Below are 16701 nucleotides of genomic sequence, written 5' to 3'. Positions count from 1 at the left end.
GGAAACCTTTTATTCAGAAGGAATTGGGAGGAGAGAAACTTTTGAATGCATTCCAGCTCTCAGTGTCTATGGAAATATTCTTCCAAGGGAGGCATTTTACTAACTGCAAAGTGAACATTGCTCTAGCCTCTCAAGTTAACAGCTCCCAGTCCTAGGAGTAGAGAGCAGTGAAGGGAGGAATGTGACAGAAGAAGATAGCTTAACCAAGAGAACTTTGTGCCCAGCACTTTTGAAGTGTTCTTCTATCTATGCCTTTCCAAAAGCCCCACCTCCAGCTTTGTGGAAGAAGCCTTGGCTACCTGTTCTTAAGCTAATTGCAGACTGGAAAATCCAGTTCTCTTGTGAACTACACAGATCATGGGGCCTAGTAATACCTTCAGAGTCCTCAGGGAACTTGAGCCAGGAATGTTGACGCTTTTTAAAAGGCTGCCCTAGTATAGGCTGATGACACGTGTTCAGCTGTTTTTTTTTCCTTCTGAGGCTAGCTAAGTACTGGTGGCCCCTGATCATCAGGTAGCATAATTTGGGGAAAGTGGGTTGCTAAGTAATATAAGGTACATGCAATATTTGGAAAATATAGTAAAAACTTAATTTGTTGTTTATTTGAAATTCAGATTGAACTGGGCATCCTCTATTTTTATTTGCTAAATCTGAAGGATATCTTCATCATCTAACCATCTCACTTTATGGCCTCTAGATGACTCTGCCCTTGAGGAGAGGTCTAGCTGAGAGCTCAGGGTCAGAGCATTGCAGTTGTCTGCAGAAGCTCTTTGCTTGCTATTGGCGGCAGCATATCCCTAAGGTAGGGTTAGGTAAAGGGGAAGTTGCCTCTAAATCTCCATATTGGATTTTGGTGAGGTGACCATAGGTTTTCCCTCCTCCATGAAAAAAAAACTGTCCTTCAAGTAAGAGACTTTTCCTCTTTATTCTTCTTGCCCGACCCTGTGACAGGTCTCTTATGTCATCTGGATGATGCATGCATCAGCAATCCTTGCCACAAGGGGGCACTGTGTGATACCAACCCCCTAAATGGGCAGTATATTTGCACCTGCCCCCAAGGCTACAAAGGGGCTGACTGTACAGAAGATGTGGATGAGTGTGCCATGGGTGAGTACGTGGAACATTTCCTATTCCTCATGGTGTTTGTCGAGTTCAGCAAGCATTCAGAAGCAAAACCTCAGATCTCTCCTGTTAGATGCCCACTGTTTACAACCTTTCAATGTAAATGCATATTCTGTTCTGAGAATTGAATATATAGAAGGTCTGTACCTGATTATTTTTTTTTAAGATCTTATTTATTTATTTGACAGACAGAGAGAGAGATCACAAGTAGGCAGAGAAGCAGGAGAGAGAGAGGGGGAAGCAGGCTCCGCACCAAGCAGAGACCCCGATGCTGGGCTCAGTCCCAGGACCCTGAGATCATGACCTAATGCTCTAACAATCAGACCTACTTCCGTAACCCACATTTGTGGAGATTCCACTAAAGTACTTTGATCCCAGTAATTGGTGCTTGTGTTTTCCAGCCAATAGCAATCCTTGTGAGCATGCAGGAAAATGTGTGAACACGGATGGTGCCTTCCACTGTGAATGTCTGAAGGGTTATGCAGGGCCTCGTTGCGAGATGGACATCAATGAGTGCCATTCCGACCCCTGCCAGAACGATGCAACCTGTTTGGATAAGATTGGAGGCTTCACATGTTTGTGCATGCCAGGTACATGGGCCCATCAGTGTGTGGGGTCTAGACAAAAGTTACTTCCCTGCACTTTTTAGTATATGATGGCAATTCCATGAACTCTGTCAGCATTTAATTCCCAGTAATGACAGGTTTCCCAGCCAAGGGGACCTTTAAGGAGTAATACAGTGCAAGAAGTCTTAGAGCAATGGAGACCAAGTTTTAAAAGCCCATATGTCAACACCAGTTACATGTAAGAGAAAAATTGAGAAGTGATTGTTTTTGATTAAGTATAGTATATCCTTTACTTAATAAAGGATTTACCATAAGGATCCTTTAAATAGCAAGCTTTTCTGATCTCTTGATATATTATAAATACCTTACTATTCCATTTATAGAAATTATTTTACCCATAATTTTATAGGAACTTGTCATTTGTCCATAGTGACTTGCATATAATTAGTTGTATTCTGAATTTCTTCTGCAGAAACCATTTCTTGAATCCTTAGAGAGCACAAGTAAATCTAGTTTAAAATGACAGGACAGTGGCTGCTTTGCCAAATTAAGGCTGCTGGCTGCTGTAGCATTGGGAGGCCCTCCTGCCCTTGACTTGTACCCCGAGAGCAATAGCATCTCCAGGTCAGCTGCTGTTTGGAAACATTGACTAGGGACCCTGTGTGCCTGGTGCTGCTCTGAAAGTGAAGCAGGGACTGGTCAGAGAGTATGGGATAGTCTTTGCTGGCATGCTGTGTTTTGCCAGTATATTTAGAGGTAACCTCTTCTCCCTCTTCACTGTGACATGGATATCTTCGTAGTATTCTCCTCTGTCACTGATACTTTCAGTGACTATTTCCCATCATGGCAAAGTCCCTTTTGACTTCTGCAGAAATGTTCATGCTCATAGAGGTTATAGTCATCTCTGCAAATTTGTGCTTTCTTGGCTAGAATATGCCTTTCTCTCTTTCTAAGCCACTTGTGTGGTCCAATTTGTTCAGGTTTCAAAGGTGTGCATTGTGAATTGGAGATAAATGAATGTCAGAGCAACCCTTGTGTGAACAATGGTCAGTGTGTGGATAAAGTCAATCGCTTCCAGTGTCTGTGTCCGCCTGGTAAGTGCCCACCACCTGCCCCTGTTTTCTTTGAAAGTGCAAAGCTCCCAGGCCACAGGGAAAGGAGGAGAGAATGTGTGTGGGCTGTACATGAGGAAGTCATTAAAGTGAGCACTTCAGGATAGGAGTGTGTGGAGAAATGGGGAGCTTGTTTCAGCTAGTGGATCATCCACATCCTTTGTGGCCAGAAGTCCAAGTGTATTCCGAATGGCCCATGACCTCTCTGTCTGTGTATATATTTCAGAAAGGTCATACCTCACAGAAGCCTTTTGTAGGCTATTCAGGAGGGTTTTTTTTACCCCCCATGGATCATATTCTTGAAGCCTCTCTGTGAGATTTTTATTTTTAGATATTTCACTCTGGGTCCCAAAACAGGCAACACAAGTCAGTTTTTTCCAAAGAATGCTCTGTATCTCCTTTTGCTCCCCAGAGCTATTGTTGAAGACATGCTGGATTTTCTGCTACTGACAGTAGCCTCTCAAGTTGTTTCTACTGAGAGGTTCCTGTTCCTCTGAAGCTGTACTCACTTGTTTGAGGATCCCTTATATGACCATTTAGTCCCCACTTCAGTTAGAAGAGAAACCTGTACTGGGAAGAAACAGAGGTAGAGACACCCCCAGTGGCCTCTGATGCCCTGAGCCTCACGCAGTTATTCCAGTTTCCTACTGGGAGAATAATTTTATGTTTGCTGAACCATTGGGTTAAGCCCTACTGGTAACTTAATCCAACCCTTCTTGGACATCCTTCTCATAGGATATCCTAGGTAGACCCTCGATAGACAGACAGAGGATAGTCCTTTGACTGTGTCATCATTCTGTCCTTTTAAGGTTTCACTGGGCCAGTTTGCCAGATTGATATTGATGACTGTTCCAGTACTCCCTGTCTGAATGGAGCAAAATGTATTGATCACCCGAACGGCTATGAATGCCAGTGTGCCACAGGTAAGATTGTCCTCACTTTTTATCCCTCTGGTAGGTCCATTTGAGCAAAATAGGAGACTGTCCTCTTCTAGCTGTCCAACCAAGCCAGTCCACTAATGGCCTGCTCTGTGTTTAGAGAGAGCTGCTTCTAGCATATTTTTGGATTATTATTATTATTTTTTTGCTACTCTCATTGTTTCTTTCTACAACACCTGCCTCCTACTCTACCACAATAGTGGCCTGGCTTGGACATTTTCATTTGGTGTCCGTGTCTTTTGGGGACAGATTTTGGCAGCGGTGAATTTCCAGCTGGCATGACTTGTTCCTTCGGGAAAGGGAAGAATTCCAGCTGAAAGCCATTTTTCACTAGGGCTTCTCAGCAGGAGGTCTGTCTCTGTGTTTCTTGGGGCAAGTGATTGAACAAAGGCCCAGAAATCTAAGGATCATTGTGTGCAAGTGCAGAGGTTTTCTGCATAAAAGACTGCTCAGACCCTGAGAGTCAGGTGTGTATCTGAACAGGAGAGAGAACTCTGGGAAAGTTTAGGTCCTCTTTCCTGACTTTGCTACTACAGTGACAAAGAATCTGTTTACAGATATTTTCCATTTCTGATCTGTGGCCACATTTTTCATTTGGGAGTGGAATTGAATAAGGCAAACGTCCCTTGTTCCACATTTGCTTCTGCACAGAGCAGTATTCTAGAGAAAGACTAGAAATTATTAGAAAAGATGATTTCCCAATTTATTTTTTGTATGACCACTTAAGGGAGAAAGAAGTTATGAGTATAATTCAAGACCTTTTTTTTATTTTAGAAGATGGATTCTTGAGAAATTTTAAATATCATGTTCATGATTTCTTTCTGATGACAGAAAAGGAAACTAAGTCACAAAAATAAACACAGAATTAGTGTTTTTGTAGTACTGGAACATAACCATTTACTGGGCCTCCTTGGATTAGGTCCTGTCAGATGAACCACTTAACTGCTTTCTCTTTTCATGAGTTGTTGTCCTTGTTTGGAGAAGTTCCAGGTTTTATCCTCCTCTGGCCAGATTATCCTTATAGAGAATAACCTTCACTGGAGAGAGTTTAAAAACATTGAATTCTTGTTTAAAAGGGAAGAGAGCTCCTCTTTCTTTAAAATCCTTTAAAAGAATGGATTGAATGAAGGAGACTTTATTTGTCCCTTGTTCTTTTAAATGCTCATAAATTTTCATTCATTTCGTTTAACGGGTAGTTACTAAAAACTTGATATATAAGCACAGTGCTCCGGGAGGGTTTGAGAAGGGTAAAGAAAAGTTCTCTGCCCTCCAAGGTCAGAATTGGGGAAATAAGGTACATGTAACTATTAATATAGTATCCGTAAGTTAGTTTTGGGAAGAAAGAAGTATAAATACGTAATAGAAAAATATTGGAAGTTATTCCCCATTGAAGCCCAGTATGAAATGAAGATGTAGTTCAAGTATCTCTGAAGTGAAACCACTGGTCATTTAAAAAAGGTATTTGAATTCTACAAATTTTATTTGATAACTATTTTAAAGCACAACTCAGGCATGCCTTATAAGTCATGCAAATAGTTGGCTTCAATTGCTCATTGTTTACAGTAAGAACTGTTGAGACATGAGGTCTGTAGGATAAGTGGATGTGGCCACACTTATGTTCCAATGTGGAGTGTCTGACTTTGTTTGAAGCCTTCTTGGTAAAATTCCTTCCCAGGATTCACTGGTGTGTTGTGTGAGGAGAACATCGACAACTGTGACCCTGATCCTTGCCACCATGGCCAGTGTCAGGATGGGATTGATTCCTACACCTGCATCTGCAACCCGGGGTACATGGGTGCCATCTGCAGTGACCAGATAGATGAGTGTTACAGCAGCCCCTGCCTGAATGACGGTCGCTGCATCGACCTGGTGAATGGCTACCAGTGCAATTGCCAGCCTGGCACGTCAGGTAACCCTATGTCTCCTCTGGACTTTCACTGTTCCCCCCACATAGTTTATACATATGTCTCAGGCTGTCATGGCATATGCTCAGATACCTGAAAAATAATCCTGATTCTGAGAGGCACAGCCAGGAACATCTCAGAGGCAGTTGCCTCTAGCCACTGGAGAAATTAGAGGCAGTAGCTTTGCAAAACTGATGATTTGGGGTGTGTCTTTTTTGTTAAAAGTAGACACACTACTTCAAAAAATTGAAATTATTATTTAAAATTGGAAACCCTGTTGGCTTTGTGGCTTGATTTGATTATCTTTTTTTCTTTAGCTCTGACACGCTCAGATGAATGAAGCTGGCCCTTTCCCTTCTCCCTCACCCCTGTCCTTCCAGTTGTGTTTTTCTCTATTTCAGAGTCTGGTTTCTTTAATGTGACACTTTTCTTCCACCATGTGTCTCAGGTGGACCTTGGCCATTTGGGGGGATTCTCAGGGAAAGGGGAGACTTTGCAGCGCCTCCCAGCCATTGTAAATTAGAATGTAGAGCCGCCATTTCCCTCCCCGAATTTTTTGCGGTTTCCCTACTCTGGTTGAGTGACTGCTTGTTACTTAGGAGGGCATGCTGCTCCTTGCTGGGGGAATGTTGAATTATTTTCTCAGGCAGCAGCATTTCACAGGTTTCACTGGAGTCTGTTTTACTTATTCAAGGAATAATTATGGTCACAACTGTGGTTAATGGACAGAGAAGTACTATGTCTCAGATCAAAGAAAATGTATTAGTGGAAGATTAACTAGTGTGTGCCTTTGTTAGAAGGGAACCTGCCAATACAAGGGAGTGATTTATTGAGAACTCATTCTTGATTTAAGGAAAATGGCCTATGTAGGGGGCAAAGGTGGGGGAGGTGGTTAACTGCCCTCATTTTATTTTGTTATTTCCAAATCCATTTCTTCAAACTTGTCAAAGGCCCTGGTCTCCATCCAGGACCTCGTACATGCCAAGTTTGAAAACAAAGTCCTTTTTGAGTTGCTCAAGCATACGAAAAACATCCCATGCCTTCACTGTTGAAAATGCCTTCCCCCTCCCCACGTTTAGATAACTCACTAAAAGAGCTGAATGGATCTTTGTGAAACCTTCCAAAAGCAATTTGCTTCCGGGCTGGTCCCCAGACATGAGAAATTGCAGTTCGAAAAGAAATTTGAGAGATTTACAGGCAATTGAAAGGATGCCTTTAGAATGGTGGGGCTGTTGTAAACGTCTTTGCTATCATCCCCATTATAACAAATATACTGGAAACCTGGGTGAGTGGTGGGTTGGTAAGCACTTTGTTTTCTCTGGGATTATATCATTGTGCCGGGATGTATCAGGTGTATTCTCTGGGGAGGACAGAGAAGACAAGGTGTAAGTAGCTGTCACTGAGAAATGCAATAAGTAAATATGAGTGGTGTGCAGGCAACATAGAATAAAGGCCTGGAATCTCTCAGAAAACTGCCAGACCCCTTCATATGGCTGTTGGGAGAATTAAAGCAAAGAGATGCAGGCATCATGAAAAAATCTTGGTCTGTAATAGGTGGAGAAAGCCCTGAAATGTACTAAGGTCCTGGATGAACATGTTTATTTAATTAGTCATTATGAATGGACTTGTGAGTTCTGGAGGAAGAATCTATGACCCATTCAATACATGGTCCTGAGTTAGTAGGTTGGGGTTTGGACAAGTGTAGACAGAAGGGGTATTTTACAATGTGCTGGTTATAATTGTGGTTTCTTACTTATTGGGTACTTAAAGTGAGATATACCACCCAGAATCACTTCTGAAGCTTCTTTCACCCTTGGTCTTATAATGGGAAACTGTTCTCAGTAAGTTTCTTTAGGTTTTAAGTCATAGAAATCAACTTGACTAGTTTAAAGACCCTTTAGTAAACAAGCAAACCATAACTACAAAATAGACAGAATTTAGTGAAAGCACATACAAATATCTTACAGATTCCGGGGCGCCTGAGTGGCTCAGTGGGTTAAAGCCTCTGCCTTCAGCTCAGGTCATGATCCCAGGGTCCACACTCTCTGCTCAGCAGGGAGCCTGCTTACTCCTCTCTCTCTGCCCGCCTCTCTGCCTGTTGGTGATCTCTTTCTGTCAAATAAATAAATAAAATCTTAAAAAAAAAAAAAAAGTATCTTACAGATTCCAAGTGAGAACTGACTGATTAGGCTTTACAGAAATTAGGAAGCAGAGCAATTTTAGACCATGGGTCCCACAGTTCCTGTTCCAACGTTGCAATGAGAAAATCTCATTGTCCCATCTTGGGCAATGTTATCTATTCCCATTCGAATAAACTAGAGCCTCCTGTGGCCTGCTGTGGTCAATTTTGGGTAAGTGGGGGTTATTAGCCAGTGGCTAGACACTTCTCCTAAAAGTATGCACTAGTATACAAGGAATATGGAAACTCTCGACTGATTTGTGGCCACTGAGGCAGCCTGACCTCATTAATCACAGAATGACCAGTATGGTGTGGCAAAGAGTGTGGCTCACATCCTGGCTGTGCTGCTGTAATTGTGCAAGTCCATGATAAAACAGGTATGTAACGCAACTTCATGTGCCAGTTGAGTGAGAAGACTAAAAAAAAGTTCTGTAAAGTGGGAGGCAAAGTACTTGTGCATAATAATGGCTTAGTAATTTTTTAATATAATTATCATTAATAAATATTAATACAAAGTGTGAGTGAACCAAAATGGTCACATTTTTTTTTCACGGAAATTTTGTTAGTTTGTATCCTTTATACCAGGCTTTATTTTAGATTTTTTAAACTTACAAGACATTTTTCTATGGATGGAAAATCAAGTATCACTAAATTCATGTTAAGTAAATGCCAAAATATCATGAGTATTTTTATAAAATGATGGTAAAAATGATTATTGGTATATCCATACTGTTTAGTTATCCATATCTATAATTAAGCCTTTCTTAATATGGCCAAACTCTACCATTGGTCTGGGGACGGGTCAGAAGGGAGGCGGCACAGCCCCAGAGGAAAGATCCCAGACCCTTTAAGATTTATCCTGAACTTATGTCCATAATAGTGATAGTTGCAAGCTTTTGGCAGTGGATTTAAGTTCCAAAATTCTAATTTTCTTAAGCTTAAATTTTATTTTTGGAACACAGGACTGCCAGTTTTTCCCCTTGAAATGACAGGTTTACCTCTTTCATATAATGTTTGCTAAATACGTAGGTCTGAATAGCCCTGGTTCCTCTGTCAGTTGTTCTTTCAATTAAAATGGGATTCTATGAAGAAAGCATGTTCAGTTCAGAACTCCAACAATCAAACAACTGCTTTTCCTGGAAGCAGCTGTGTATTTGGCATGCCACAGAATTGCTTTATTTCCCATTTCATTACATAGAACAGAAGATTTATATTCAAAGGTCAAGATATAATAAAAATATAAAGTTAATAGTTTTGACTTCTTCACCAAAGTCATTCTTAAGTGAAACTGTCTTTTTGTTGGTTTAAATTGTAAGTGCATAGAGGTAAAGAATATGAAGACCACTAACTAGTACATTTTGGCACCACTACCTTGATTCCTGCTAACATGCCAGCAATTCCACCCCCATTGCTTTTGCACCAAGAGTGGAGATGCCAATGCACTGAAACAGGCAGATAGTGGCTTAGTGTGATTCATAAAATAATTTTGACCTCATAATACCCTGACAGGGTCTGGAAGACTACACTTTGGAGATCTGATGCTTTACCCTGTCTAGGGTTGGCTGGATACTCTAGATTTCTCAGCCCCTAGTATCATATACTATTTTTGCAGTAATACTGGTTTCTTTTTGCTCATATACTGGTTTATCTTTGCAGGTGTTAATTGTGAAATCAATTTTGATGACTGTGCAAGTAACCCTTGTGTCCACGGAGTCTGTATGGATGGCATTAATCGTTACAGTTGTGTCTGCTCACCAGGTTTCACAGGTAATAAACACTCTTTTTGTCAGGGAGTCCTAGCCCCATCACTTTGGGAAAGGGGCATCTAAAGAAAATTCACTTTTCAAATGTTTTCTATTCCTTTATCTCTTGGAATGTTAGAAGTTTGTTTCTGTACTTCTCCGGCTGAGTTTTCTACTTACAGGACTTCCCTAAACTGTAACATGAAGCTTTTCATTAATTAGGATTTTTCGACCATGTGTTATACCTACCTGAAAAGCATTCCTAGTTAGACTATGAGTTTCTGTTACTGTGCTTGAGTTACATAATGTCTAATGCTGCCTTTAATTTGCTACACTTAGTAGTGAATGCCTTCATAAAAGGATAGCCCAGATAAAATTCTATGAAAACACTAAATGGTTTTTTCTGAGTACTTCCTCTTATGGGGGATTGTTGGATGAGGCCAGAACTTGGAAGGACCAAGCTAACTTGGCAGTGCAAGGGAGATCTTCCCTAGGAGGAAGAAAGTACATAGCTAAAATAAAATTGGTTATAATTATTATGAGTAGTTAGAACATTTACACACACATGCTTGTGTGCACACACACAAACATAAATCTCTCTGTTTTGTTGTTGATAAGGTTGCCTTTACCTTTTGCCCTCCTGATCAAATAGTGCTGGGGGCTGAGAAATCGAAGGCACCTTATTGACTCATCTATTTGTTGATGGCATCATCAGAGGTGATAATGCCCATTCTATTCTTTCTAGACAGTGCCATGTGCAAGCAGGAACTTAGGTAATAATGTTACCATTTAATAAATACCACGTGGTCATTTGCAACCAATGTGAGAAATTTCCCTCAGAGCTTTTTAAACCATGATGTCAAAAGGCATTCAGGGCCAAGTGAAGTTAATGTCTTCCTCTCACTTGTCAGGAACTTACTTTCCTGTATATTTCACAATCCTTTCTCCTGCTTGGTATGATTATGGATGCAAGGAGTAATGTTCATGGCCCACACGGATCACTGAGATCTCTGCTCAGTGGAAGATCACTCAGAAGACAGGCATGATGAAAGCTGCGTATCTAGTGCCCAGCACTGCTATTAGTAGCTGGATCCTAAAACTTGTTACTCCAAGATTAAGTGATAGCCAGTTGTATACAAAAAAATTCCTGCTAGATAGGATAATAGGTGCATTTTTGTTAAATAGGTAACAAGGGAATAGCTGCCATTTATTAAGAACTTTTTTTGAGCTAGGAGGTAAGTGCCTAATCTCATTTAATTATCACAGCCATTATCATTTCTATGGTATTGATGAGAAACCCTGAGCTTAGAGAGTATAAATAACATTACAGGTACACTGTGGCCAGTGTTCCATTCCAGGTAGTCCTACTCTAGAGCCCATGGCTGTTCTCAGCTCACCAGACAGTCTAAGTGGGTGCCTATTCTGGCTTCTTTTTAGATATGTAAGCCTTACACTGGACTTTTTTTTTTTTTTTTTTGAAATGCCAGTAAATCATATTCTCTCTGATTTTAACATTCAGCAAACCAAGGAGGTCAAGGAGGGAGGACATAGGCTAAAAATATTCTAAAATAAACCTAAGGTGTAGCATGAAATTACATAACCAAGAACTGGAATGTTTTGGTTACTGGGTGGTACTCTGTTCTTGGAACAATTTTCTATGTCTGTTTTGTTTTTTTTTTCCCGTTTGTTGTTTTTTTAATCAGCTGCTGAAAATACCACAGACAGCTCTGGTATTATATATACATAAGCTGTAAATGTGAGGTGTTTTATCCTTTCCTTTATTTTAACACTACTACTTTTCTTTTTCTTCTTTCTTTCTTCCTTTCTTTTTTTTAGAATTCTCATGACAGCTTCGGCAGATACAAATGAGTTTTTCTTTTTAAGACTAAATTCTGTATTCTCCTTAGACCTCTTTATACTTTCTGATTGGGAAATGTAAAATATCAAATGACACTTCTACAAGCTACTTTTCAGTTTTACAAACTACTTTTTTAGTTTTGCCTTCACATCTATTACTATGCTGACTTCTTGTAACAGTCCAGGTAAGCTGAATAAGAAACCAAAAGCAATGGCAACAAAAACTAAAATAAACAAGTGGGACTACTTAAGGTGCTTCTGCACAGCAAGGAACAATCAATTGAGAAGGCAGCCTACAGAATGGGAGAAAATATTTGCAAACAATATATCTGAAAAGGGATTAATAATATCCAAAATGTATTAAGAGCTCATACAAGTCAATAACAAAGAAGCAAATAATCCAATTTAAAAATAGGCAAAGGCAAGAAAAATTTTTTTTGAAACAGTGTATGGTGTTGGATGTTAACTAGAGTTATTTTGATGATCATTTTGCAGTATATACAAATATCAGATCATTCTGTTACACACTATAACTGGTATGTTAACTGTCAACTATAGCTCATTAAAAAAAAACCAACAAAACACACATGGAGCGCCTGGATGGCTCTGTGGGTTGAAGCCTCTGCCTTCGGCTCTGGTCATGATCTCAGGGTCCTGAGATCGAACCCCCACATCGGGCTCCCTGCTCAGCGGGGAGCCTGCTTCCCCCTCTCTCTCTGCCTGCCTCTCTGCCTACTTGTGATCTCTGTCAAGTAAATAAACAAAATCTTAAAATGCACACACACACACACACACACACACACACACACATTAGGCAGAAATAGCTCAACACAATTTCAGAAACAATTATTGGAAAATTCCCAATAATTTCTAGATAGAGGATACTAGAAGTATCCACTGTAATTTTCAGAGCTACGTGATTTAGCCATAGACTGATTGTATTTTTAAACTGTAAATCATTATTTATACTTAGAAACCCAATATCATCTGAAACAGGTGAAGTTTTGAAAACTTTACTATCTACCAAACCCTAGTAGTTTTCAAAAGGCATTTGAAAAGCTAATCATGAGTAACAGAACTACCAAGTAGCTAATCCTCATTACAATGTCATTATAAAACCGTGTAAAATCACCAAAGTACAATAAGAAAACATACATTTGAATTTTATAATCTCTGCTCTCTCTAAATGTCTTACAGTAGTTTCTAATCAGTAGTAAAGTGTATAATTTATATATGCAAATATATAAATTTGTAATTTATAAACATTTAACAGGCAATTGCTTTTTGGTTCTTTCACCCTTAGTTAACTATTATTAGGTTATCCCAAACTGCACACTGCTAAGAACAAGGAATCTTGCAATAATACTGAAATCAATTTGTATTACTCAGCCATAAAAAAGAATAAAATCTTTCTATTTGAGACAACATGGATGGACCTTTAGGGCTTTATGCTAAGTGAGATAAATCAGTCAGAGAAAGACAAATACTGTACAATATCACTTGTATGCAGAATTCAAAAATGCCAAATGCACAAAAATAGAATAGGATGGTGGCTAGCAGGGCCAGGCTAATTGGGAAGATGTATTTAAGGGTACAGACTTGAAACTAGTAGAAAAGTCTCCAAACCTTATTTATCACAGCACAGTGATCATAGTCAGCAATACTATATAATAAACTTGAGAGCTGCTAAGAGAATAAGTCTTCATTGTTCTCACCACAAAAAAAGAAATGATAATTGTGTGACATAATAGAGATGTTAGCTAACATTAAAGTGATAATCTATTGCAATGTATAAGTGTATCAAATCACTATGCTGTATACCTTAAACTTGTATGGTGTTATATATCAGTTATATCTCAGAATATTTACAAGACAAAACACAAAAGGTAAAGAAGTTTTACTCTTCCTGTTTAACAAGACAGCTGAGAGACAGAGCTTGATGTGTCCATGCGATGTATACAAATATATTTTGTAGGTTTCAAGTCACACAGCTAGGACTCCGAGTTCCCAGAAGGCAGAAACCTCCCTAATCATCTTTTTAGCCAGTGTCTAAAACAGTGCCTAGCATGGAGGAAACAATAGATACTGCTGAGTAAATGACTAGAACTCACATATGGGACTTCTGACATCCAAATCCAGGCTTTCAAGTGGAATATACCATGCTTTTGTTCATTAAACACTATTTTGTTGAGTACCTACAAGGTGAGAAACATTGGTTAACTTCTCATTCGGCAGTTCCTGAGCCGAGTAAGATGCATTGCCTTGTGCTGGGCATTTCTGATGCTGGGTGGAAACTCCTTAATAGTGAAGCAGCAGTTAGTCCACATGGTAGACTGCACAAGGAGGCATTTCCTCTTGGTTAAAGATGACTTGACTTTTAAAACAAATGAAGAAAACCTGGGAGGAGAGACTTCTGAGAAAATGCTTCCTACAAAGGACAGTAAAGGAAGGCTTTTTCCTCATTCTCCATTGGATAGCAAGCCAAGGATAGCTGTGCAGTTGAAGAGTTCGGCTCCTCTCTTGGTGCCAGTGGCAAACATCTAAAAAAAATTCTGAGGTTGAGGCTAAGAAAATAGTATTTAAAAATAAGTTATTAATAAAACACTTACAAGGAAAGCAGCGACCACTACCAGATTATGGGTCTTTACCACAAGAACCACCAATAATGGTTTAGAGAGCAACAGAGAGTGAAAAAATGTTAATACCCATACTTTAAAGGGGTGTGGATCTATTTCATTTGGAATTTCCTGTTCTAAATGCAGGGTTACTCTTTCTTAAATAAAAAATGCATGTTTTTATCTGAATCAGAAAATTGTATTCTTTGAAACTTTGAAATTCCTTTACAGCAGTTTGTTATGGCCACTCATTTACAGAATTATGGGTTATTTAAAAATTTTATATCATTTTGGAATGTATAGTTAAATCTCAGTTATTCAGAATTTAACAAAGCAAAACTTATATAAGTGGCACACTTTAATCAACTTAAAGCAACAAATGTCAAGGTTAGAGCTGACATCTTTTTGAAGTGCAGCCTTATGGAGGTTTTAGAGGAAGAATATATTTACTTAATTTCATATATTCTGAGTATTTACATTACTATGTGATGATTAATAATTGTTTATATCAGAGGTTTTCAAAGTGTAATATTTTCACCATATGCATTATTTAAAATATGGTTTTCTGGACTCCACTCCAGATTGTAATCAGTCTATGGTGATAGGACCTACGAATCTCCTTTTAAAACAAGTATTTTAAGAGACTCTTTTTGCACATTAAAGTTTGAGTACTACTGATCTAGATTAGAAGATCCTAGATTATTTTCTTAATTATCAGAAGACAATATAATTATGTTTAGAATACCCTTCTTAGGTAGAAAATGGGTTAATACAACTCTAAGAATGAAAGCAAAATGGCTTTCTTTGTAACCAATATAATCATTAAATTAATAGTTTATTCACTAAGTATTCTGGGCAATTGATATATACCACATGTAGAGATGTAAGAGGTTGACTAACTGAAAAAATTATTTTGTGGTGAACCAGCTGCAAGCAGTGATAAAAGCTTCTTCGAGAGGGCTCAGAACGGCAGCAAGAGGAAAACCAACTTTGGTAACATTTGGTGTTCTCTTTTTGAAGTTGCCCTGTTTCTAAGATGGGATAGAGGAGAAATGTATAAAGTACTGCAGTGCTGTCCAGCTATTTGTTAACTTGGCTGTATTATCAGAAGACTGACTATGCTGTTTGCTACTTCTTGCATGGAGCTAAGCGCTCTTAGGTGTCTTATTTAAATCTTGCATTTGGTGCCCAAGGCATCTTACAGTCTGTACAGATGGAAGGTGTCAACACAGTATCTCTCCTTGTTCTGTGTCTCTTCCCTAAGGATTTGGATTTGACAAAAACTTTCCCTTCTCTACAGGGCAGAGATGCAACATTGACATTGATGAGTGTGCCTCCAATCCCTGTCGCAAGGGTGCAACATGCATCAATGATGTGAATGGTTTCCGCTGTCTGTGCCCTGAGGGTCCGCATCACCCCAGCTGCTACTCACAGGTGAACGAGTGCCTGAGCAGTCCCTGCATCCACGGAAACTGTACCGGGGGCCTCAGCGGGTGAGTAGTTGCCATGTACGATTAGTTCCTTTTTGACTTGTAGCAAGCCAATTGGGTTTCAACACAGGCCTTTTCCTGTGGAAGTCATTCAGGGGCTTGAGCTGAGACTGGGTTGTAGATTTTGGTAGGCTTCTTCACTCTTCCAAACCACCACTTCTGCTCTACCTTCCATGACTGAATAGGTAGAAAATAGGGAGGTAGTCAGCTCACAGGAGAAGTCCAATATTATTTTGTGAGTCTTTGGCAATTGTGCTTTTAGAAATCACTGCAAGATTGAGTTCTAAGGGAGGTTCTATTTGATCTTTTCCACTGCGTAAAAAAAGCTCAGTTCTTAAAAACAACAACTACAGCAACAAAACTCCTCAGTTCTATTCTGTTACAGTACCAGTGTGCCACTGAAGTGGAGTTGGTCTCAGCTAACTTTAGACATGGCCCTGATAAAACATTCATGGTTTGTAAGCCCCCGAGAGTTGTGTGATGTGTTGATAGGTACTTTTCTAGAAACTCAGAGTGTGATGTTAGGTCACACGAGATAGTCCTATACTCTTGCTATGCCTGCCAGAAGATAGGGCTCTAGGCATTGCCATTTGCCATACTTAAAACAGGTGAAAGAATGAAGTGTGTATTTAGGGGTGAAGGTAAACCAAGTAATTTTTCCAAATGAATTACCTCGGTATATCTGTTTCATATATCTGCAAAGCATCCCAACCCATCTACCCTTTTCCTGAGTATCTCCACACAAGAGAGCTTTTATTTCCTGATGTTAATATAATCTATATCTATATCTATAATATAATCTAAGTATTAATGATGTTCAACTTGTGAACAGTATACATGTATTTCAGACACCTTCGTTTTTGTTCCTTTTCCTTCTCAGCTTACCCTGCATGCTTTCTGGGGCAGGGTTTCAGGAAAGAACAAAGCATGTCTCAAAAGTGAGACATCCCAGGAGCTCCTCAGAGTGACTTAGAGTCTCTGATACTAACCTACTTCTTGGGTGTCTGTTTTGCGTCAGAAACAAATGATCCGGGACGCCTGGGTGGCTCAGTTGGTTAAGCAGCTGCCTTCGGCTCAGGTCATGATCCCGGCGTCCTGGGATCGAGTCCCACATTGGGCTCCTTGCCGAGCAAGGAGCCTGCTTCTCCCTCTGCCTCTGCCTGCCATTCTGTCTGC

At 39.7% G+C, this 16701-nt stretch overlaps 1 protein-coding gene across 1 annotated transcript in view; it reads left to right on the top strand.

The window, feature by feature from the left end:
- NOTCH2 (notch receptor 2) overlaps window positions 1-16701 on the top strand; it is a 166716-nt gene that overhangs the window by 109703 nt on the left and 40312 nt on the right. The window contains exons 7-13 of the mRNA XM_059377115.1: window positions 952-1107; window positions 1524-1712; window positions 2669-2782; window positions 3610-3723; window positions 5414-5647; window positions 9478-9588; window positions 15336-15528. Of these exons, the coding sequence (XP_059233098.1) occupies window positions 952-1107; window positions 1524-1712; window positions 2669-2782; window positions 3610-3723; window positions 5414-5647; window positions 9478-9588; window positions 15336-15528 (1111 nt within the window). The remainder of the gene's footprint in view (window positions 1-951; window positions 1108-1523; window positions 1713-2668; window positions 2783-3609; window positions 3724-5413; window positions 5648-9477; window positions 9589-15335; window positions 15529-16701) is intronic.

This window comes from Mustela nigripes, chromosome 14 (genome assembly GCF_022355385.1).
Source record: "Mustela nigripes isolate SB6536 chromosome 14, MUSNIG.SB6536, whole genome shotgun sequence".
NCBI lineage: Eukaryota > Metazoa > Chordata > Mammalia > Carnivora > Mustelidae > Mustela > Mustela nigripes.
Note: the sequence above shows the minus strand (reverse complement) of the source record. Positions and strands in the feature narration are given on the sequence as shown.